Source organism: Notamacropus eugenii, chromosome 1, assembly GCF_028372415.1.
Source record: "Notamacropus eugenii isolate mMacEug1 chromosome 1, mMacEug1.pri_v2, whole genome shotgun sequence".
NCBI classification, from domain to species: domain Eukaryota; kingdom Metazoa; phylum Chordata; class Mammalia; order Diprotodontia; family Macropodidae; genus Notamacropus; species Notamacropus eugenii.
This window is the reverse complement of record NC_092872.1, coordinates 368,714,336-368,737,685: the sequence shown is the minus strand read 5'-3', so window position 1 is coordinate 368,737,685 and position 23,350 is coordinate 368,714,336. Positions and strand designations below refer to the sequence as shown.

The following is a 23,350-nucleotide window of genomic DNA, read 5'->3' as shown; positions in this document are numbered from 1 at the left end:
TCTGTAACTCAATAAAATTAAAAAATGAATGTTAGTAATTGTTTTTATACGTAATTGGAGAAAAGACAATATTAAATAAAAAAAGAAATTGAAGTCACCAAGCTGAGTTACCTTCGACCAGGGTGACCTTGATGCCATATATGTGGTCTTTTAGGTCCTTGTGTGTGACCCTCTCACTGAATCCAAGTATTACAGAACAAATCTTTTCTTCAAAGGGATTTGTTCTGTTAAGTTTGAATTCAGTGAAAGGGACCTATTTCCGCACCTAGAAGGCCACATGGGGCCTCAAGGCTGTGAGTTCTCTACCCCTGCTGCAGATCATAGTTTCATAGGATTGTAAGGTTAATGTTGGTTGAGATCTCCTAGGCAAAGTTGTACAATTCCATTTTGGTCAATAGTGTTAAAATGTCATTGAAAAATATCAATGTTTAGAATGTTTTTTATTGTCAGGTGTTGTAACCTTTACCTTCAGTTACTCAGGCAAAGCAAATTAATACACACACAGATTAAAATTTTGTATACATTTTATAGAAAGGAAAGATTATTTTTGGTTCATTATTTGCTTTTCAGACCACCAAAAAGTAAATTTATTGACATATTTCTTAATTTCATTGTATCTGTGTATATTTGTCCATATATCTTTCCATAAGCACCTTTCTCAACCTCCTCTCTCTTTCTCTCTCTCTCTCTCTCTCTCTCTCTCTCTCTCTTTCTCTCCCCCTCCCCCTCTCCCTCTTCCTCTCTCTCTCTCCCTCCCTCATATATTCTTCAGGCTACATTTTGACATGATACTAATTTGTCTATGATAATAAATTGTTAATTTTTGGAATCTGTGTTAACTTTTTAATGTCCAATCAGAGATTGAATATATTTTATCATTGTAGCTTTACAGTTCAATAGAGGTCACACTACTCAAGTTAGTTATTCCATTTTTCAATGTTGTTTCAAAGAAAATCCTACAAGATATGATGACTGTAATCTTGGAATTATGTCTAACCCATTGGAGTATGAAGTTCCTGATGTCACCAAACTCTTTAATGTAACCTATATTCTTCCATGTCAAGTTGACAAAATTGGAAGATAATTATTTTTTAGAAATGAGAAAAAACAAAAGCAATACTGACTATCATGTCAAAACAATTGAACATGGAAATGTTCTTCAGTACTTAAAAGACCTGATATTTCTAAGGAAATAAGAGAATGAATCTTTTCATATCTATCTAGGCTGGTCCTCACATGGCAGAAATAGAAACACAACCTATCTCATGGAATATAGTGATGGCCTCCTGAGAATGTGTAAGATATGAAAATGTATGATATTATTACTTAAATGTCCAATTCCTGCTCACAGGAGAATAAACTCTTCGTGGGCTGATGAGATCAGAACTGAATTAGGGCAGTACACAATAACTGTAACTTCACAAACACAAATCTCCCAAGTTAACAGTTAGTAAGATGGATATTTAGAAAGTTTTAAGAGGAAAGTGCATATTGAAAATTAAATGAAAGAGAATGAGTGTGACTGTACTTGCTGTACGTTGTACCAATGCATGAAATCAAGTCATACTACACATATCCCAACATCCAGCAAGAACTTGTAGAAACACAAAAGGACAAGATAATTCACATATTTCACCTTCTCTAAAGAACTGGAGGCTATATGTCAATATATTTCAGCTATTACAACAAAGATTTCCACTATGTATCCCTTTGAAGACTCATTTCAGTAGCAGCAGCTTCCTTCATCTATGTATACATATAGACAAATATGTAATGTGAATGTATATAAATATACACAATACAGTTTTAAAAATCACTGGGTGTTTAAGAGAGTGAGTCGGTAAAGTAACAAATGTTAAATCTCAAAGAGGGTCATAGATGTGAGGCTAGTGGAGCAAGTGTTAAAAAGAGAGCCAAGAGATGTGACCCTGGGAAAATAGTTTAAGCTTTCTGGGTTTGAGTTTTCATGCCTTGGGTTTGACTGGATGACGTCCACAATACCTTCAAGTTCTACGTGGTCTTATTAAACTTAATAAAAGTATTACTGGTGTTGAGCTATTCTCAGAGGATACAGTGATAGCCAGAATGACTAGAAAATGCAGTAGAGACAAAAAGAGTAACGACATGAATCGCTGAAAATTAATTTGTAACTCTATTCTACACAGTAAAGTTGACCTGGAAAAACACTTGTTCATCTTTTCCTTGAAGTAAAGACTGAGTAGGTAGTGGACACTCCTTTTGCTCACAGCTCTATTGACTTATCAAGGTGTCTGCATAGTTGGGCTGAGGAAAGATCAACTGACTTCCGAGAATCCGTGGTGAGAGGAACCTCATGGGAATAGGTCTGAAGGAAAGCTCTCACTCCATCTATTCCCAAAAACTGGGAGGAGGGAACTCCCCTGACATGGTCACCTGCAGACTGGGCAACCTGCAGCAGCCACCACCTTCTCAGCCTGAGAGCCAGCAGAAGGACAATGAAGGCAAAGAACAAGCAGGAAACCACAGCCACAGCTACGACCAGGTAAAAGGTGAGGAGAGAGTCATCCTGGGGATCAGGGAAGGCCTGGCTGCTGAGATCTGAGAGGATGTCGGGGATGCTGTCAGCCAGTGCCACGGTGACACTGACAGTGGCAGAGAGAGGGGGCTCCCCATTGTCTGTCACTGCCACGATGAGATTCTGCTTGAGGGCATCTTTGTCCAGGAATGTGCGGACAGTCCTGATCTCCCCTGAATGCAGGCCCATGGAGAAGAGTCCAGGCTCTGTGGCCTTGAGCAGGCGATAGGACAGCCACGCATTCTGGCCAGAATCTGCATCCACTGCCACCACCTTGGTCACCAGATAGCCTGGCTCTGCAGAGCGTGGGGCCAGCTCCACTCCACTGGAGCCATCCGTGGGGAAGGCTGGGTACAGGATTTCTGGGGCATTGTCATTCTGATCCAGGATGAATAGAGTTAGGGAAACATTGGTGCTGAGAGGAGGGTCCCCAGAGTCCCTGGCTGTCACCATCAGCTGAAATTCCCGGAACTGTTCATAGTCGAAGGAGCAGAGAGCATAGAGGACACCAGTCTCTGAGTTGATGGAGACAATGGATGACAGTGGTGGTGCCTCTGAGGGCAGGGTGCTGTCCATGATGGAGTAGGTGACTAAGGCATTCTGCTCACTGTCTGGGTCATGGGCAGTCAAGGAATAGATGGAAGCTCCTCTGGGGTTGTTCTCTAGGATGTAGGCAGAGTAGGCTGCCTGACTGAAAGTGGGTGGGTTGTCATTGATGTCTGCCACATGCAAGAGGATGTGAGTGTCTGTAGACAGAGCTGGGCTCCCAAAGTCTACTGCTCTCACTGTGATGTTGTACTCAGATACCTGCTCCCTGTCCAGAGCCCTGTCAGTCACCAGTGAATGGTAGTTGTCCACTTTCTTTTCTAATTTAAAAGGCAGATCACCTAGGATGGAACACAGGACTCGACCATTTTCACCAGAGTCTTGATCATGGACATAGAAAAGAGCAATTACAGTCCTAGGTGGAGCATTTTCAGGGATTGAGTTGGTGACAGAGGTGACAGTCACTTCTGGCACATTGTCATTCACATCTAGAACTGTGACAAGAATTTTAGCTCTACCCTTGAGACCAAGGCCATCTTTAGCCTCTACTTCCATTATGTAGAATTTTGCCTCTTTATAATCTAGAGTTTGTAAGGTTGATAATTCTCCAGTCACAGAATTCAGTTGGAATATTTGGAAGATTTTCCCAAGTATTTTCACTTGAAAGTATCTCACCTGAGAATTGATTCCTTCATCTGCATCAGTGGCATTCACTGTGAGCAGCATTGTTCCCTGGGGCACATTCTCAGGAACACAGACAGTATACACGGACTGTGTAAACACTGGGGCATTATCATTGGCATCCAGGACCGTCACTCGGATTCTAGCAGTGCCAGAACGGACTGGTTCTCCTCCATCCCAGGCTGTGAGCACGAGATGGAAATTAGATTCCTTCTCTCGATCCAGGGCCTGCTCTAGTACCAGCTCCGGATACTTCACCCCATCATCTCCACTTTGCACTCTCAGAGAGAAGTGATGATTGGGACTCAGCTCATAGCCCTGGAGAGAATTCACTCCCATATCTGGATCATATGCACTTTCCACTAGGTGCTGGGATCCCGGAGATGTGGTTTCACTGATTTTTAGTTCTAACTCCTCTGCTAAAAAGCGAGGGGCGTTATCATTAATGTCGGTGATTTCCACCTCCACTGAATAGATTTTCAGCTTATCCTCAACAAGAACATTAAAATTCAGCAGACACAGGACGCTCTGGGCACAGAGGTCTTCCCTGTCTATTCTGTCCGCGATGACTAAACTGCCGCTTCTGACATTGAGAGAGAAATGAGCTTTCTTACCTTTGGACACAATGCGAACCCCTCGTTCTGACAGTTCCCTCGGCTCCAGTCCCAAGTCCTTGGAGATGTCACCCACAAAAGATCCCTTTTCCATCTCCTCGGGAACCGAGTAGCGTATCTGGGCAGCGCTGATCTCCCACAGCGTCCCCAGGAGAAAACAAAACAGGAATTGCCGTATGCAGCCTCTACCGTTTTGCTCAGCGGCCATTGTTTTCTTTAAAAATGTTCTCCTTATTCTGTATCCGAGTCTGGGTTAGCTCTTGGATTCTCTGTTTGCCCGTGTAGTATGTGTCCAGAAGGTAAGCTTGCAGTGTTTAGGATTAGAAGATTTACTTTCTGGCAATCCTGAAGCAAGTGTGTTCGGTATCCCAGAGCTTTGTGCCCCCGAACCCGGAAAGATTAGGCTTGTCCTCTCTCGTAATTTCTCTTGGTGATTGGTGGACAGCGGCGGCCAGAGGCTAAATCGATTATTGCACGCTTTCTGAGACACTCAATACTTAGAGTGGCATAACTTCTGAAATGTCATTATGAAAAAAAATGGAAGTGAACACGTCGGAGTTGTCTGAGATAACAGCTTCATAGAATCACTGGTTTATTGGTAGTTGGAACCTTCCAGATAATCTTGTACACATTCATTTAGGTCAATACTGTTAAACTATGTTTTTTAAAAAGTCAGCCTTTAGAATGCTCTTATTTTCAGATTCTGTAAGCTTCAACTTCCATTACTCAGGCTAAACAAATTATAAGATTCTAGTATTGTATGGGTTTATAGAATAGGAAGGATTGTTTTCTGGTCATTCTGTACCCTTCAGACCATAAAATAGTAAACAGATTGACACTCTTTATTTCAGTGTATTTATCTATATGTTCACTTATTTCTTGGTCCGTCTGTGCATATTATCTATTTTTCAGGCTACATTTTGACATGCTACTAATTTATCCATGAAATAGATTACTAACTTTTGAATTATTTATTAACTTTCTTAATACAATCAGGCATTGGATATATTCTATAATTGTGGACTTAGAGTTTTATAGAGGTCGCACAGCTAAAGTTAATTGCTACCATTATTTGATGTTCTCCCAAACAAAATAAGGCAAAACATGATGACTGTAACCTTATTATTATCCATTGACTCTAACCCCTTTGGCGTATGAAGTTTCTGATGCCCACAAATAATTAAAAGCAACTTTTGTTCTTCCGTGTCAAGATGAAAAATTGAAATGTAATTTTTTTTACACATGAGAAAGAAATCAAAAGCATATCGACTATTATGACAAAAGCAATTGAACGTGGAAATTTTCTTCGGTACTTCAAAGATCTGAAATTGTAAGAAATGAGGAAATGAATTCTTTCATTTTTATCTATACTGGTCCTCAAAGAGCAGAAATAGAACTACATTATCATCATATGAAAGTAGGCTTATTGACCGTTGAAAAAAGTGTAAGGCTTGAAAAATGTATTGAATTATTGCTTAAATGTCCAGTTCCTACTGAAAAATAACTTATTCTTGAACTCAAGGAGTCAAAAAACCTTCAAATAAAGTTAATCAGAAGTAAAATATGCTTGTGAACAAAAACTCAACGTTCAACCACGAAAATCTCCTAAATCAATATTTAATACTGACATTTAGACATGTCAATACTGACAAATAGATATTTATAAAGCATTAACAGGAAAGATTGTACTCAAAATACTATTAAGGAGAATAAAAGAGCTTAACTTTACTTCTTATGCTTCCCTCTCATCCAACAAACATATACAGGAAATGCAGCCATACTACACACCTCAAAATCCAGAGGAAAAATGTAGAAGGATAAGACAATCCACTCATTCCATCCATTTTAAATATGTGGAAATTTCAGGTCTTCATATTTTAGCTACTACAACAAACCTTTAAACCAGTAGTGATTGGAAAACCCATTCTAGCAGCATATATATGCATATATACACATATGTATGAATTGTATATATTCGTATATGAACACACGTATATATGTTTTTGAACATATGAATAAGCATGTAAAAATTCAAGGGAGAGCTTGGCTATCTGAATCTACAACCCATTCAGATTTTAGTCACAAAATAGGCTATGGATCTGAGCTTCATGGAGCTATTTGTAAAGCAGAGCTTACTCACTTTATTACTTCTATGACCTTCGGTTAATTATTTGACCGTTATGGGCATTAGTTTCCATTCCTTAAAATTTGGAATATTGTCTCGAAGATCTCCACAGCATCTTCAAATTCTACATTGTAGGATGCTAATATTACTGTTGCTGGAGGTAAATTTTTCTAAGACCATAAATTCATAACCAGAATAGCTAGAAAACTCAATAGACCTTTCTAGTGAACAGTAAAGAAAAAAAATAATAACATGATTCACAGAAAATTAATTTGTAACTCTACTCTACAGAATAAAGTTTACCTGGAAAAATCCTTGTTCATCTTTTCCTTGAAGTAAAGATTGAATAGGTAGTGGAGGCTCCTTTTGCTCACAGCTCTGTTGACTTATCAAGGTGTCTGCATAGTTGGGCTGAGGAAAGATTAACTGACTCTTCCGAGAATCCGTGGTGAGAGAAACCTCATGGGAATAGGTCTGAAGGAAAGCTCTCACTCCATCTATTCCCAAAAACTGGGAGGAGGGAACTCCCCCAACTTGGTCACCTGCAGACTGGGCAACTTGCAGCAGCCACCACCTTCTCAGCCTGAGAGCCAGCAGAAGGACAATGAAGGCAAAGAACAAGCAGGAAACCACAGCCACAGCTACGACCAGGTAAAAGGTGAGGAGAGAGTCATCCTGGGGATCAGGGAAGGCCTGGCTGCTGAGATCTGAGAGGATGTCGGGGATGCTGTCAGCCAGTGCCACGGTGACACTGACAGTGGCAGAGAGAGGGGGCTCCCCATTGTCTGTCACTGCCACGATGAGATTCTGCTTGAGGGCATCTTTGTCCAGGAATGTGCGGACAGTCCTGATCTCCCCTGAGTGCAGGCCCATGGAGAAGAGTCCAGGCTCTGTGGCCTTGAGCAGGCGATAGGACAGCCACGCATTCTGGCCAGAATCTGCATCCACTGCCACCACCTTGGTCACCAGATAGCCTGGCTCTGCAGAGCGTGGGGCCAGCTCCACTCCACTGGAGCCATCCGTGGGGAAGGCTGGGTACAGGATTTCTGGGGCATTGTCATTCTGATCCAGGATGAACAGAGTCAGGGAAACATTGGTGCTGAGAGGAGGGTCCCCTGAGTCCCTGGCTGTCACCATCAGCTGAAATTCCCGGAACTGTTCATTGTCGAAGGAGCAGAGAGCATAGAGGACACCAGTCTCTGAGTTGATGGAGACAATGGATGACAGTGGTGGTGCCTCTGAGGGCAGGGTGCTGTCCATGATGGAGTAGGTGACTAAGGCATTCTGCTCACTGTCTGGGTCATGGGCAGTCAAGGAATAGATGGAAGCTCCTCTGGGGTTGTTCTCTAGGATGTAGGCAGAGTAGGCTGCCTGACTGAAAGTGGGTGGGTTGTCATTGATGTCTGCCACATGCAAGAGGATGTGAGTGTCTGTAGACAGAGCTGGGCTCCCAAAGTCTACTGCTCTCACTGTGATGTTGTACTCAGACACCTGCTCCCTGTCCAGAGCCCTGTCAGTCACCAGTGAATGGTAGTTGTCCACTTTCTTTTCTAATTTAAAAGGCAGATCACCTAGGATGGAACACAGAACTCTGCCATTTTCACCACAGTCTCGATCATGTACCTGGAACAGGGCAATTACAGTCCCAGGGTGAGCATTTTCAGGAACTGAGTTGGTAACAGAGGTGACAGTCACTTCTGGGACATTGTCATTCACATCTAGAACTGCGATGTGAATTTTAGCTCTGCTTCTGAGGCCAAGGCCATCCTGAGCCTCTGCTTCCATTTCATGGCATTCCACATCTTCATAATCTAGATTCAGTATGGTTGATAATTCTCCAGTCACAGAATTCAGTTGGAATATTTGGGAGGTTTTCCCAGGTATTTTCACTTGAAAGTATCTCACCTGAGAATTGATTCCTTCATCTGCATCAGTGGCATTCACTGTGAGCAAAACTGTCCCTTGTGGCACATTCTCGGGAACACTGACAGTATACACAGGCTGAGTAAACACTGGGGCATTGTCATTTACATCCAGGACAGTCACTCGGATTCTCGCAGTTCCAGAACGGACTGGTTCTCCTCCATCCCAGCCTGTGAGCATAAGGTGATGAACAGGCTCCTCCTCCCGGTCCAAGGCCCTCTCTAGTACCAGTTCTGGGTACTTGACTCCTCCAGCTCTACTTTGTACTCTCAGGGAGAAGTGGTGATTGGGGCTCAGCTCATAGCTCTGGAGAGAATTCACTCCCACATCTGGATCATATGCGCTTTCCAGGAGATGCTGGGTTCCCGGAGATGTGGTTTCACTAATTTTTAGTTCTAGCTCCTCTGCTAAAAACCGAGGGGCATTGTCATTAATGTCTATGATTTCCACCTCCACTGAATAGATTTTCAGTTTATCTTCAACCAGAACATTAAAATAGAGAAGGCACTGGGGGCTCTGTGCACAAAGTTCTTCCCTGTCTATTCTGTGCGCGATGACTAAACTGCCGCTTCTGACATTGAGAGAGAAATGTTGCTTCTTACCTCTGGACACAATGCGAACCCCTCGTTCTGACAGTTCCCTCGGCTCCAGTCCCAAGTCCTTCGCGATGTCGCCCACAAAAGATCCCTTTTCCATCTCCTCGGGAACCGAGTAGCGAATCTGGGCAGCGCTGATCTGCCACAGAGTCCCCAGAAGAGAACAAAATAGGAGTCGCCGCATGCAGTCTCTGTGTTTTTGCTCACCGACCATTATTTCCTTCTGAAATGTTCCCCTTATTCTGCAGCCGAGTTTGGGTTAGCACTTGGATGCTCTGTTTCTCCCTGTAGTATATGACCAGAACCTAAGTCTGAAATATGTAGGGTTAGGGGGCTTACTTTCTGTACCTCCTGGAGGGTGTAGGTTTGGTCTGCAACAGCTTTGTGCACTAGCACCGGGAAAGATAGGCTGTTCCTCTTCCTGAATTTCTCTTTCCGATTGGTGGACAGCGGCGCCCAGAGGCTAAATCAATTATTGCACTTGTTCTGCCACAGAACTTTTGAACTGGTTCAACGTACGAATCGTCAATAAGAAAGAAATTGAATCTGAGGGATTTATGATGAAAAATGCTGTCCATCGCCAGAGAAGGAACTTATGGCATCTGAACGCAGATCAAAATACATTTTTCCTTTGGTTTTCTTGTGTTTTTTTCTTGTCTCTTCCCACTCCTAAACCACGCCCACCCCACAACGTGACTAACATGGAAATGAGCGTTGCATGACTGTACATGTGTAATTTATATTAAATTACTAGCCTTCTCAATAAAGAAGAAAAAGAGGAGTGAGAAAATTTACAACTCAGAAAAGTTCTTAAAAAAGAATGTTAGAAATTGTTTTTACATGTGATTGGAGAAAAATCAATGTTAAAAAAAAGAAAAAAGAAATTGAAGTCCTATAGTTGGAGTTACCATAGATCATAGCCTCAAAGGATCATAGATATAATGTTGTTTGAGACCTTTTAATTAATCTTGTACAATTCCAGTTTGGCCAATGGTGTTAAAATGTCAGTCTTTAGAATGTGTTTATTGTCAGGTTTTGTAACACTTACCTTCAGTTACTCAAGCTACACAAATCATAACTCACACAGATTATAATGTTGCGTAGATTTTATAGCATAGAAAAGATTATCTTCTGTTTGTTATGTACCTTTCAGACCATAAAACAGTAAATACATTGACCCTTTTAGTTTTAATTTATCTGTGCATATTTACTCACATGCCTAGGCGTGCACTTATTTCTTGGACCGTGAAAACACAAAGGGACAAGATAATCCACTTACTTCAACTTCTCTAAAGAAGTGGACATTATACGTGAGTATATTTCAGCTACTGCAACAAAGCTTTACATAATGTTTTCATTTGAAGACTAATTTTAGCACGGCAGCAACAGCCTCCTTTATATATGCATACATGCAAATATAGACACATATAAATATATGGTTGTATAAAATAAAAAATTCACTGAGTGCTTAAAAGAGTGAGTCTGAAAAATATTAAATTTTTATCTCCAAGGCAGTCATTGTGCTTGCAAAGAAAAACCAGAGATTCACTTACACAAGTTTCCCAAGTCAGAATTCAATAACATAGAAATTGATAAAGTCTTAACAGGAAAGATTATCTCTATTGATTTTCTAATCAGAACAACTCTTAGGTACCATATCACACCTGTCAAATTGGCTAACATGACAAAACAGAAAAATTATAAATGCTGGAGAAGATGTGGGAAAATTGGAATACTAATGCATTATTGGTGGAGTTGTGAACTGATCCAACCACTTTGGGAAGCAATTTGGAACTATGCCTAAAGGGCTATAAAAATGTGCAAACCCTTAATCCCAAAGAGATCGTACAAATGGGAAAAGGACCCACATGTACAAAAATATTCATAGCAGGTTTTTGTGGTGGCAAAGAGTTGGAAATTGAGACGATATCGATCAATTGGGGAATGGCTGAACAAGTTATGGCATACAAATGTAATGGAATACTATTGTGCTACAAGAAATGATGAGTAGGTGGGCTTCAGAAAAACCAGGAAAGATTTATACGAATCGATGTTGAGTGAGGGGAGTAGAACCAGGAGAACATTGTACACAATTACAGCCACATTGTGCAATGACTAACTTTGATAGACTTGACTCTTCTTAGCAATGCAAGGTTCTAAGACAATTCCAAAAGGCTCAAGATGGAAAACGCTATCCACATACAGAGAAAGAATTAGAGAATCTCAATGCAGATCAAATGATACTATCTGCTTTCTTTCTTTTTTGTTTTGTTTTGCTTCTTCTTTCTCGTGGTTCATGCCATTGATTATAATTCTTCTTTAAAACATGACTAATGTGAAAATGTTTCTAATATGAATGTCTATGTAGAGTCTATGTCAGATTGCATGCTATCTTGAGGAGGGGAGGGAAGGGAGGTGAAGAAAATTTAAAACTCAAAGGCTTGTGGAACTGAATGTTGTGAACTAAAAATAAATTAATTTTTTGAAAAGAGGTACAAGAACAGGAAAAATTACACTAAAATATTATGAAAAATAAAAGTGCTTAACTTTACTTCTTCCATCTCCTTTTCATTCAGCAAATACATATATATGTATGTGTGTGTGTGTGTGTGTGTGTATGCAATCCAGCCATACTACACACCTCAAAATCCAGCAAAATAAAAATATATCAGGACAAGGCAATCCTGTAGTCTTAGCTACTTGAAATACATGGAAACGTTATGTCTATATTTCAGCTACTACAACAAACCTTTAAACGAGTAGGGATGAGAAAATCAATTTTAGGGGCAGGTTCACATCTATGTATGGATGTGAACACAAATATATAGAAATGTGTGAAAGGACACATGCATAAATAAGCAAAAATTCAAGGGCGAATTTGGCTATCCTAATTTGTAGTCCGTTAAAATTTTAACCATATACATGATCTAGTTATTAAGACTGGAACTATAAACAAATTAAGGGAGCAAAGAATAGCATATTTGTCAGATTTATGGAGAATGGAGAAATTTATGACCAAACAAGAGATAGAGAACATTATGAAGTGCAAAATGGATAATTTTAATTAAGTTAAATTGAGAAGTTTTTGCACAATCAAATCAAATCAAACTAAGGAGGGAAGCAGAAAACTGGGAAAGAATTTTTGCAACTAGTGTCTGTGATAAAGGCCTCATTTCTAAAATATATAGAGAAATGAGTCAAATGTACAAGAGTAGAGGTCATTCTTCAATTGATAAATGGTCAAAGGATATGAACAGGCAGTTTTCAGAGGAAGAAATTAAAGCTATCTATAATCAGAAGAAAAAATGCTCTAAATCACTATCAATTAGAGAGATACAAATCAAAATAACTCTGAGGTACCACATCATACCTATCAGATTGGTTAACAGAACAAAACAGGAAGATGACACACGTTGGAGAAAATGTGGGAGAGTTTGAACACTAAAGGATTGTTGGTGGGGCTGCAAGCTAATCCAACCATTCTGGAGAGCAATTTGGAACTATACCTAAAGGGCAACAAAAATGTGCATACCCTTTGACCCAACAATATCGTTTATAGGACTGTATCCCAAAGAAATCATAAAAATAGGAAAGGGCCCCACGTGCACAAAAATATTTATAGCAGCTCTCTTTGTGGTGGTCAAGAACTGAAAATCAATGCCCATGAATTGAGTAATGGCTGAACAAGTTGTGGTATGTAATGGAATACTATTGTGCTATACGAAATGATGAACAGGAAAACTTCAGAGAGGCCTGGAAGGACTTATATGAACTGTTGCTGAGTGAAAAGAGCAGAACCAGGAGATCACTGTACACAGCAATAACCACACTGTGTGAGGAATTTCTCTGATAGACTGAGCCTTTCACAACAATGCCAGGACATACGAAAACATTACTAAAGGACTCTTGAGGCAAAATGTCATACACATCCAGTGAAAGAACTTTGGAACTAGAACACAGAATGAAATAGAATATTTTCTCTTGTGTTTTGTTTTGTTTCGGTTTTTCTCATGGTTTCTCACATTCATTTTAATTCATCTATGCAACATGACTAATGTAAAAATATGTTTAATAAGAATGTATGTGTAGAACCCATAACAGATAGCATGCTGTTTCAGGGTGGGGGGGGGAAGGGAGGGGAAGAAAATCTAAGACTTATGGAAGTGATTGTAGAAAAATGAAAACAAATTAATAAAAAATAAAATTTAATCATAAAATAGTCTACGGATATGAACTCAGGGGAACAATTCCTAAAGAAGGGGTCACTTGCCTTAGTCACTACTATGACCTTTGGTAAATTATTCGACTTTTCTAGGTATTACTTTCCATTCCTGAAAACTTGGAGGGTTATCTGAATGATATCCACAGTACCTTCAAGTTTGATGTTAATACTTTTACTGAAGTTAAATTCTTCTAAGACCATAAATTCATATGCAGAAAAATAAGAAATTGCAATAGACCTATCTAGCGAAAGGCAGAGAGAGAAAGGTAATAACACAAGTTGCAGAAAACGGATTCTACAGAATTAAATTTACCTGGAAAACTATTTTTTCATCTTTATCTTCAAGTAAAGACTGAGTAGGTAGTGGAGGCTCCTTTTGTTCACAGCTCTGCTGACTTATCAGGGTGTCTGCATAGTTGGGCTGAGGAAAGATCAACTGACTCTTCCGAGAATCCGTGGTGAGAGAAACCTCATGGGAATAGGTCTGAAGGAAAGCTCTCACTCCATCTATTCCCAAAAACTGGGAGGAGGGGACTCCCCTGACATGGCCACCTGCAGACTGGACAACTTGCAGCAGCCACCACCTTCTCAGCCTGAGAGCCAGGAGAAGGACAATGAAGGCAAAGAACAAGCAGGAAACCACAGCCACAGCTATGACCAGGTAAAAGGTGAGGAGAGAGTCATCCTGGGGATCAGGGAAGGCCTGGCTGCTGAGATCTGAGAGGATCTCGGGGATGCTGTCAGCCAGTGCCACAGTGACAGTGACAGTGGCAGAGAGAGGGGGCTCCCCATTGTCTGTCACTGCCACGATGAGATTCTGCTTGAGGGCATCTTTGTCCAGGAATGTGCGGACAGTCCTGATCTCCCCTGAGTGCAGGCCCATGGAAAAGAGCCCAGGCTCTGTGGCCTTGAGCAGGCGGTAGGACAGCCACGCATTCTGGCCAGAATCTGCATCCACTGCCACCACCTTGGTCACCAGATAGCCTGGCTCTGCAGAGCGTGGGGCCAGCTCCACTCCACTGGAGCCATCCGTGGGGAAGGCTGGGTACAGGATTTCTGGGGCATTGTCATTCTGATCCAGGATGAACAGAGTCAGGGAAACATTGGTGCTGAGAGGAGGGTCCCCTGAGTCCCTGGCTGTCACCATCAGCTGAAATTCCCGGAACTGTTCATTGTCGAAGGAGCAGAGAGCATAGAGGACACCAGTCTCTGAGTTGATGGAGACAATGGATGACAGTGGTGGTGCCTCTGAGGGCAGGGTGCTGTCCATGATGGAGTAGGTGACTAAGGCATTCTGCTCACTGTCTGGGTCATGGGCAGTCAAGGAATAGATGGAAGCTCCTCTGGGGTTGTTCTCTAGGATGTAGGCAGAGTAGGCTGCCTGACTGAAAGTGGGTGGGTTGTCATTGATGTCTGCCACATGCAAGAGGATGTGAGTGTCTGTAGACAGAGCTGGGCTCCCAAAGTCTACTGCTCTCACTGTGATGTTGTACTCAGATACCTGCTCCCTGTCCAGAGCCCTGTCAGTCACCAGTGAATGGTAGTTGTCCACTTTCTTTTCTAATTTAAAAGGCAGATCACCTAGGATGGAACACAGGACTCGACCATTTTCACCAGAGTCTTGATCATGGACATAGAAAAGAGCAATTACAGTCCTAGGTGAAGCATTTTCAGGGATTGAGTTGGTGACAGAAGTGACAGTCACTTCTGGCACATTGTCATTCACATCTAGAGCTGTGACAAGAATTTTAGCTCTACCCTTGAGACCAAGGCCATCTTTAGCCTCTACTTCCATCATGTAGAATTTTGCCTCTTCATAATCTAGAGTTTGTAAGGTTGATAATTCTCCAGTCACAGAATTCAGTTGGAATATTTGGGAGTTTTTCCCAGGTATTTTCACTTGAAAGTATCTCACCTGAGAATTGATTCATCTGCATCAGTTGCATTCACTGTGAGCAGTGTTGTTCCCTGGGGCACATTCTCAGGAACACTGACAGTATACACGGACTGGGTAAACACTGGGGCATTATCATTGGCATCCAGGACAGTCACTCGGATTCTAGCAGTGCCAGAACGGACTGGTTCTCCTCCATCCCAGGCTGTGAGTAGGAGATGGAGATCACTTTTCTTTTCCCGGTCCAGGGCCTGCTCTAGTACCAACTCCGGGTACTTCACCCCATGGTCTCTGCTTTGCACTGTCAGGGAGAAATGATGGTTGGGGCTTAGCTCATAACCCTGGAGAGAATTCACTCCCATATCCAAATCATATGCACTTTCCAGGCTATACTGCGTTCCCGGAGCTGTGAGTTCACTGACTTTTAGTTCTAGCTCCTCTGCTGAAAAACGAGGGGCATGATCATTAATGTCTGTTATTTCCACCTCCACTGAATAGACTTTTAGTTTATCCTCAATGAGAACATTAAAATTCAGGAGGCACTGGTCGCTCTGGGTGCAGAGTTCTTCCCTGTCTATTCTGTCCGCGACGACTAAGCTGCCGCTTCTGACATTGAGAGCAAAATATTGCTTCTTACCTTTGGAGACAATGCGAGCCCCTCGTTCTGACAGTTCCCTCGGCTCCAGTCCCAAGTCCTTGGCGATGTCACCCACAAAAGATCCCTTTTCCATCTCCTCGGGAACCCAGTACCGGATCTGGGCAGCGCTGATCTCCCACAGCATCCCCAGGAGAAAACAAAGCAGGAGTCGCCACATGCAGTCTCTGTGTTTTTGCTCAGAGACCATTGCTTCCTTTAGGAAATGTTCTCGTGAATTCTGCAGCTGTATCCCGATAAGCTCTTGGATTCCTTGACTGGTAGTATATCTGATTGGTAGTCGGTTTCCGGAATCTAAGTCCCGAGAATGCAGGGTTAGTGGGCTGAATTTCTGTGCATCCTGGTCCTTTTGTGTTTGATTTTCTGGAGTCTTGTGCTCTAAGACCTGAGGGGATTAGACTGGCTCTCTTCCCTCATTTCGCTTCCCGATTGGTGAACAGCGGCGCCCAGAGTCTTAATTAATTGTTGCACTCATTCTGAGACACTAATGGTCTATTGACTGGCATACTGGGTGAGATGTCGTTACAAAGAAAGCTATTTCAGTTTTGGATTTGGAGGGACCTTAAGGAGGCCGTTTATTTCAACAAGATCAACAATCTACATTTGTGACAATTTTTATAAAATTTTTATGTTAATGCCTGTGATTATTACCTTCTTGGTCTATTGAGTTACCTAACTTTAAACTTAATACATTGTGTAACTTTGCTATCAGGTCCTTTCGTTGTTAATTTTTATCTCTCATCCAATAATAAATACAAGATGTCCACACTCTTACTCTTAATACCTATAGTTTTTATTTGCATTTTAATTGCTTCTGAATCTTCTACCTAGATCTATATATCCATGTCTTTATATATGTACCTTTTCTTTCAGTACTTCAAGACGTATTTTGGTATAGAATTAACTTTAACTTAGTAGAGAAGTAATCCCAATTTCAATTATGAATAAAATTTCACGGTGCATTTATTAATTAGCTTGAAGTACAACTGAATCTCTTTACCACTCTATATTTTGTTTCACCAAAGAGAATGGTACACAGGCATAGCTCCATCTATATTAGATTAGTGAGTTGTTACACTCTACTGAGATAGGCATGATAAGATATGTGAGAGAAAGTTTAGGAACCTTTTGGTAAAGTAAAAAAAAAGATGAATCTGGTGTGGGAGAACTTGGTTTGCTTTGGGGATTGTCTGTTTACAATATATGTGTTCTTTGGCTAGTCTTCTGACTTCCCTGGATCTGTTTTTATTCATAAAAAATATACTATATAAACTAAAGACCTTTAAATTATATATTTATGGCTCTAAGCCTTTGCTTAGTTCTTCAATGTAAAACTGTTAAATTGAAAGGGCAATCTTTTAGAAATAAGAAAGACCTTCGAGGAAATACTGTGTGTTACAACCAAACATCTGAATGTGAGAAAACATGCCAGTACTTCAAGTATCTATGTGGTTCAAGACGTGGGGGACCTCTCCTCTAATATATTACAAATCATCATACCACTTAGTTGGGGGTCTTTGTGGTCAACATTTTTATTACTTTACAGCTACCCTAATGATTAGTGTCTCATAATTTAGCTGGGCTAATATTTCAACCATTGATACATGAATTGAAAGAAGACCCCATTTGAGAGTGTAAGTCATTACAAATCATCAGTACATCACTAATTTAAACAATCAGTTCCTGATAAAAGAAATAGCATTTTGGTCATTGTCTCTAGCAGACAACGATGGTAGTGTTAAAATGCAGTGATTCTCTGTGATTCACTGGCACATCAGTCCCAGAATAGAAACTTGAGAAATGAACATCTCTTTGTTTCATGGTCAATAGAGTGATCATTTATAGATCAATAATGAGAATTGTTGAAGCGGTGTTGTCCACTGGATAAAGTTTGTATAAAACTCTTAGAGAACTAGATTCAACTAGCCCCAGCAAGTACTCTGCATGTGACCTCAGAGTCATTTAATCTCTCCCTGCCTTGGGCAAAACTATAGATTCAGAGTAAGTGACTGCCTTCATCAATACATGGACTTCCCTCATTTGGAACACTCCACACTAATGAAATCCCAAGTCTGGCACAATAAAATAAAAGAAAAAATATATATAACAAATCAAAATGAAGAAAAATAACAAAAGAAACAAAAGAATCATATTGTGAAAGTCTACTTCCTAGACTTTTATGGCCCTTCTTTCTTGTGACAATCAAAAACTACAGAGACCAAACTGCAGTAAAAATTTAAGAAAGTGTAATAGAACCAAACAATCCCCGCATTTCTACTTTTCTAAATGAAGAAGTCAACCCAACTTAGGTTATTTTGTCACATCTACAGCATCATATTTCTAGATTTTTGATTTGAAAATAAATCATAGTAGGAATATCATTCACATATTTAGTAAAATGAATGCTTGAACATTTCTGTTTATTTTAATAGATGTTAAAAATTTTATTCTAAATCAGTGTCCTTATACTATTGGGTCAGTCCTCGTAGGAAAGGTAGCATAGCTTCTTGAGCACCTTTGGCCAAACCATTGAAACTCTCTGGGCATCAGTTCCCATACCTTAAAAATTAAAAGATTTTGGATAATATCCAAGGTATTTTCCACTTCTAAATCGTGTGATCTTACTTATTAGCATGTTTACTAGATTCAGATCCTTATTAAAGAAAATTATATTTGCAGGCAGAATGACCATAACATGCAACTAATGTAAAGAGTAGAGAGACAAATGTATTGATGAATTTCAAAATAATTTGTAATTCAATTCTACAGATTTTTTTTTTAACTGAAAAAATGTTCATCTTTAGCTTCAAGTAAAGATTGGGGAGGTAATGTTGATTTCTTGTAGCTTTGCTGACTCAAAAGAGTGTCTACATAGCTGAGCTGAGGAAAGATCAACTGACTTTCCCAAGTCAGTAGTAAGAGCAACTTCATGTGCATATGCCTGGAGAAAAGCTTGAACTCCATTAGTGTCCATAAATTGGGATGCAGGGCTGCCCAAGAAATGGGTATCGTATGACTCCAAGAGCTGAGATCTCCTCCACTGATGGAGTTTGACTGTCAGTAAGACAATGGCGAAGGAAAAAAATAGACAAGATACTGCAGCTATTGCTATGACCAAGTACAGTGTGATGTTAGAGTCGTCTTGAATTCCAGGAGCTGCCTGGATGTTAAGATTTGAGAGGATCTCAGGGATACTGTCAGCCAGTGCCACGGTGATACTGACAGTGGCAGAGAGAGAGGGCTCCCCATTTCTGTCACGGACACTAAGAGATTCTTCTGGAGGGCATCTTTGTCCAGAAATGTGCAGACAGTCCTGATCACCCCTGAGTGCAGGCCCACAGAAAAGAGCCTAGGTTCTGTGACCTTGATCCAGCGGTAAGACAGCCAGACAGTCTGCATCCATTGCCACCACCTTGGTCACCAGGTAGCCTGGCTCTGCAGAGCCTGGGGCCAGCTCCACTCCAGTGGAGCCATCCATGGAGAAGGCTGGATACAGCATTTTAGGAATGTTGTCATTTTGGTCCAGAATGAACAGGGTCAGGGTCAGGGTGGTGCTTAGGAGAGGGTCCCTAGAATCTCTGGCTGTCACTCTCAGCTGTAGCTCCCTAAATTTTTCATAGTCAAAGGAACACAGAGCACAGAGTATGTCTGTCTCAGAATTAATGAAGGCGTAGTAAGAAAGAGATGCCTCCAGGAAAGTGTCCTCCACAACGGAGTGAGGGACTTGGGCATTATCCTCCAGATCGGGATCCAAGGCAGTCAGTGAATAAATAGAGACTCCTCTAGGATTATTCTCTTGGATGTAGACAGAGTAAGATGACTGACTGAAAGTGGGCTAGTTGTCATCGATGTCAACTATATTAAGTGAAAGGTTAGGATAAGTCGATAGCGGTGGAGTCCCTCCATCTACGACTGTCACTGTGAAGTTGTACATGGAGACTTGCTCCCTGTTCAAAGCCATGTCTATCTGCAAACTGCAATAATTATGAACTGCTTTTTTTTTTTTTCTAATTTAAAGGGCAGATTCTCTGGAATGGAGCACTTGACACGACCATTCTCTCCAGAATCTGGGTCGTGTACATTAAAAAACGAAATCACAGTCCCTGGGAGAGAATTTTCTGGAACTGAACCGATGAAAGAATTGATGGTCACCTCTGGGGCATTGTCATTTACGTCCAGAGCTGTGATCAAGACCTTAGCATTGGCCATTAAATCAGCTCCATGTTGTGCTTGAATTTCCATTTCATAAAATTCTAATTCTTCAAAATTTAAGGATATTTGATTTCTTATTTCCCCTCCATGAGAGTCCAAATAGAAGGTTTGGGCTGCTTTACTTTCGATGTTCCTAAAAGAATAGGTCACGTCCTCATTGACGCCTTCATCTGAGTGGGTGGCTTTTACCGTTAGCAGGCACGTTCCCACAGGTACGCTCTTGGGAACACTCACGCTGTACACGGACTGAGTAAATAGTGGCGCGTTGTCACTGAAATCAAGAACAGGCACATGAATATGCACGGTGCCAGAGTGGACCAGATCTCCTCCATCTGAGGCTGTGAGGATGAAGTGAACAGGCTCCTCCTCGCGGTCTAGGGCCCGCTCCAGCACCAATTCGGGTACTTGGTCTCGTCTGTCCCTCTCTGCACATGCAGAGAGAAATGACAGTTCGGGCTCAGCTGGTAGGTCTGGACTGAGTTCACACTCACATCTGTGTCTCGTGCAGAAGGCAGAGGGTATCTAGCTCCTGGAGTGATTTTGTCATTAATTTTGAAGTCCAGGTCCACTGACCCAAAACGAGGAGTGTAGTTATTAATGTCTAATTTTTCTACTTCTATAGGGTAAAGTTTGAACTTATCCTCAATCAGAACATTGAAATTCAATAGACACTGGGAACTCTGAGAACAAAGCTCCTCCTGTCTATTCTGTCCATGGTCGCTAAGCTGTGGCCTCTTACGTTCAGAGCGAAATGCTGCTTCTTACCTCTGGAAACGATTCGAGTTCCTAGTTCCCACAGTTCCTGAGGCTCTAGCTCCAGATCTTTGGCAATGTCACTCACGAAAGAGCCTTTCTCCATCTCCTCAGGTACCTAGTAGAGGATCTGGGCAGCCCAGTCCTTCCACAGAGCTCCCAAGAGAAATCAAAGCAAGACTGACCCTCTGCAATCCCGCTGCCTGTGCCCAGCAGCCATTGCTGTCTCTCTACCGAATTGTCTGTTTTTCGTTTCCCACTCCTTGTGTCTGAATTCAGTTCTTGGATCATCTATGTCTGGTAGAGTATCCTCAGTTAAATTCAGAGTACTCATATGCTGATTTTTTGTGCGTTCCAGGTCTGTGTACCTCATCTGAAAGCTCTTTGTGTAGCACAAGAGAAAGAGTAGCCGCTCCTCTAATTTCTCTCCCAGATTGGTGAACAGCGACACTCAGAGTCCCAAGCAATTACTCCAGAATTTTTGAGAAGATGAAATAAATTTTCCCTATTCATTGTTTGCCTTCCTAATCATTTCCTAGGTCTTCTTTTTCACATTATGTCATTCCCTATGAGAATCATAGATGAACCAAAATAATAATTTCATTGTTTCAAGTCATAACAGTTATGACTTTCTCAAAAAGGTCCATACAAAAAAAAAAGCCTATCTATTCGGTAAGTTAAGTTTTATTTATTTATATTTTGCGGGGCCAAAGTCCAGATATCTGACAAAATTTAAAATGAATTTGTTACTTTTCCTTTCTAGAAGTGTAGTTTAGAAGGGACTCCCAAGGAGGCAGCCTCTTGATACACTGGAGAGCCTACTGGCAGGGAGTTAGAAGATGTGGTTTGAAATATCTTAGTTCTCCTGCTCCTAACCTGTGTGACCTTGGCCAACGTTTTTCGACCTTTCTGGGTCTTCAGTATGTGGACTGTAAAGTGAGGAGGTTGGGATAGATAGCTTCTAATGTCCCTTCAATTCTAAATCTATCAATTCTAAATCTTTTTTAAAAAGACTTTTTGTTCATGTCTTTCATTTTACAGATGAGGAAACTAAAGCCTAGGAAAGTTCAGTGAATTTCTTAAGCTTGCACAGGTAGCTACTGACAAAAACAAGTGTACATGTATTATTGTTAGTAAGGTAGCCTCAATGTTACTCTTATCACTTGTTTTTAATCTTGCTACTGTTTGATTTTCTTTTCTTTATATAGTATGAAACGTGTATTTGTCTTTCTCTTGTTCTTTTTCATTATATCACTTCATATGTCTTCCAATATTTCTTTGCATTCCTATTTGCAATCTTATACATCTCATTTCTTCTTAGAGTAGCTTTTCAAGATTTTAGCAGTTTGATAAAGCAAATAAATAAAGAGTAGTAAATATTTTTCTCTGGAGCACTCTCCACTCCAATAGTTATCATTTCTCTTTCTGTCATCTTTGACACTTTGATGAGTGGGATATGGAATCTTGGAGTTGCTTTAATTTTTTTTTCCTGTAAATCACAGTAATTCAGAACATTTTTCATATGGTCATATTCTTGGGTTTCTTCCTTTGAAAACTAACTGTTCATACCCGTAGTCCATTTATCAATTGGAGAATGTTGCTTTTTTCCCCTAAATTTGAATCAGTTCCTTAGATATCTTGGAAATAAGATCATCACAGATATTTAATTCAAATACTTTTCTTGATTAATTGCTTCCCTTTTAATCTTTGCTTTATTAAGTTTATTTGTGCAAACCCTTTTTAATTTTATGTAATCAAAATTATCCATTTTTTCTTCTGTGATCTCTATTCCTTGTTGGATCATGAACTTTTCTCCTATCTGTAGATCTGATGATGAAATTATGCTATCTGTTACAGAGACGTGATGGATTTAGGCTTCAGAATGAAACACATATACACACGTGTTCGTGCTCACACACACACGCAGATATTGAGGAAATTTGTTACATTTCTTTTTCTTTCCTTTTTTTCTTTTCCTTTTTTTCATTAGAGTGAGGGATGGAAGGGAAAGAAAATAGATTTTTTTAATAGGGAGCTGAGGGATGTTAAAATGTGAAATGCTGCATGCACTTTCAGATGAGGCCACTGTGTTATTAGTTTTACTTATTTGTTTTACTTTGATACAAGAGACCTGTTTTGGAGGTGAAAATAATATGTAAATATTTGTAGTGTAAAAACATCAATGAGGCTGGAACAAAACCTTCTCACTCTATTACCTAGTGACATGGTATAAAATATACAAATTTTCACACTATTTTCATGCCTGACAAAATCCAAAGTTACAGTACTTTGTGATTTGCAGCCTGCAAAGACACTAAGAGAGGATAAATAAAAAGGCAACCATAGAAATACCTTAAGGTAAAGGTAATTGGTATCCAGGTCTATGTATCTATAGAGGGATAAAAGTTCTGAAGACAAGTTTTTAAAATGTATCCAATCAGTATTTCTTTTCAAAAAAATATTTACTATAAAAAGATATAATAGGAGCTAATGTTTTCAGGAATGTCAATTTCTCATAGGCCAACTTTAATCTTAGAATTATGAGATATTTGACTTATCTCTCCATTACATGAAA

At 40.5% G+C, this 23,350-nt stretch overlaps 1 protein-coding gene and 3 pseudogenes across 2 annotated transcripts in view; all 4 read right to left on the bottom strand.

Moving 5' to 3' along the window:
- Positions 1-23,350, bottom strand: part of LOC140518407 (protocadherin gamma-C4) — a 204,745-nt gene that overhangs the window by 167,850 nt on the left and 13,545 nt on the right. The window contains exon 1 of one of the 2 annotated variants that reach the window (XM_072630556.1): positions 6,824-9,348. The exons of the other annotated variant lie outside the window; for it this stretch is intronic. Within the exon in view, the coding sequence (XP_072486657.1) occupies positions 6,824-9,253 (2,430 nt within the window). The 5' untranslated portion in view covers positions 9,254-9,348. Of the gene's footprint in view, positions 1-6,823; positions 9,349-23,350 lie in introns of those variants that run through there. 2 annotated transcript variants of the gene reach the window in all.
- On the bottom strand, positions 2,140-6,799 carry LOC140518414 (protocadherin gamma-A2 pseudogene; annotated as a pseudogene).
- LOC140518415 (protocadherin gamma-A3 pseudogene) lies at positions 13,269-21,158 on the bottom strand (annotated as a pseudogene).
- On the bottom strand, positions 17,963-21,148 carry LOC140518410 (protocadherin gamma-A7-like; annotated as a pseudogene).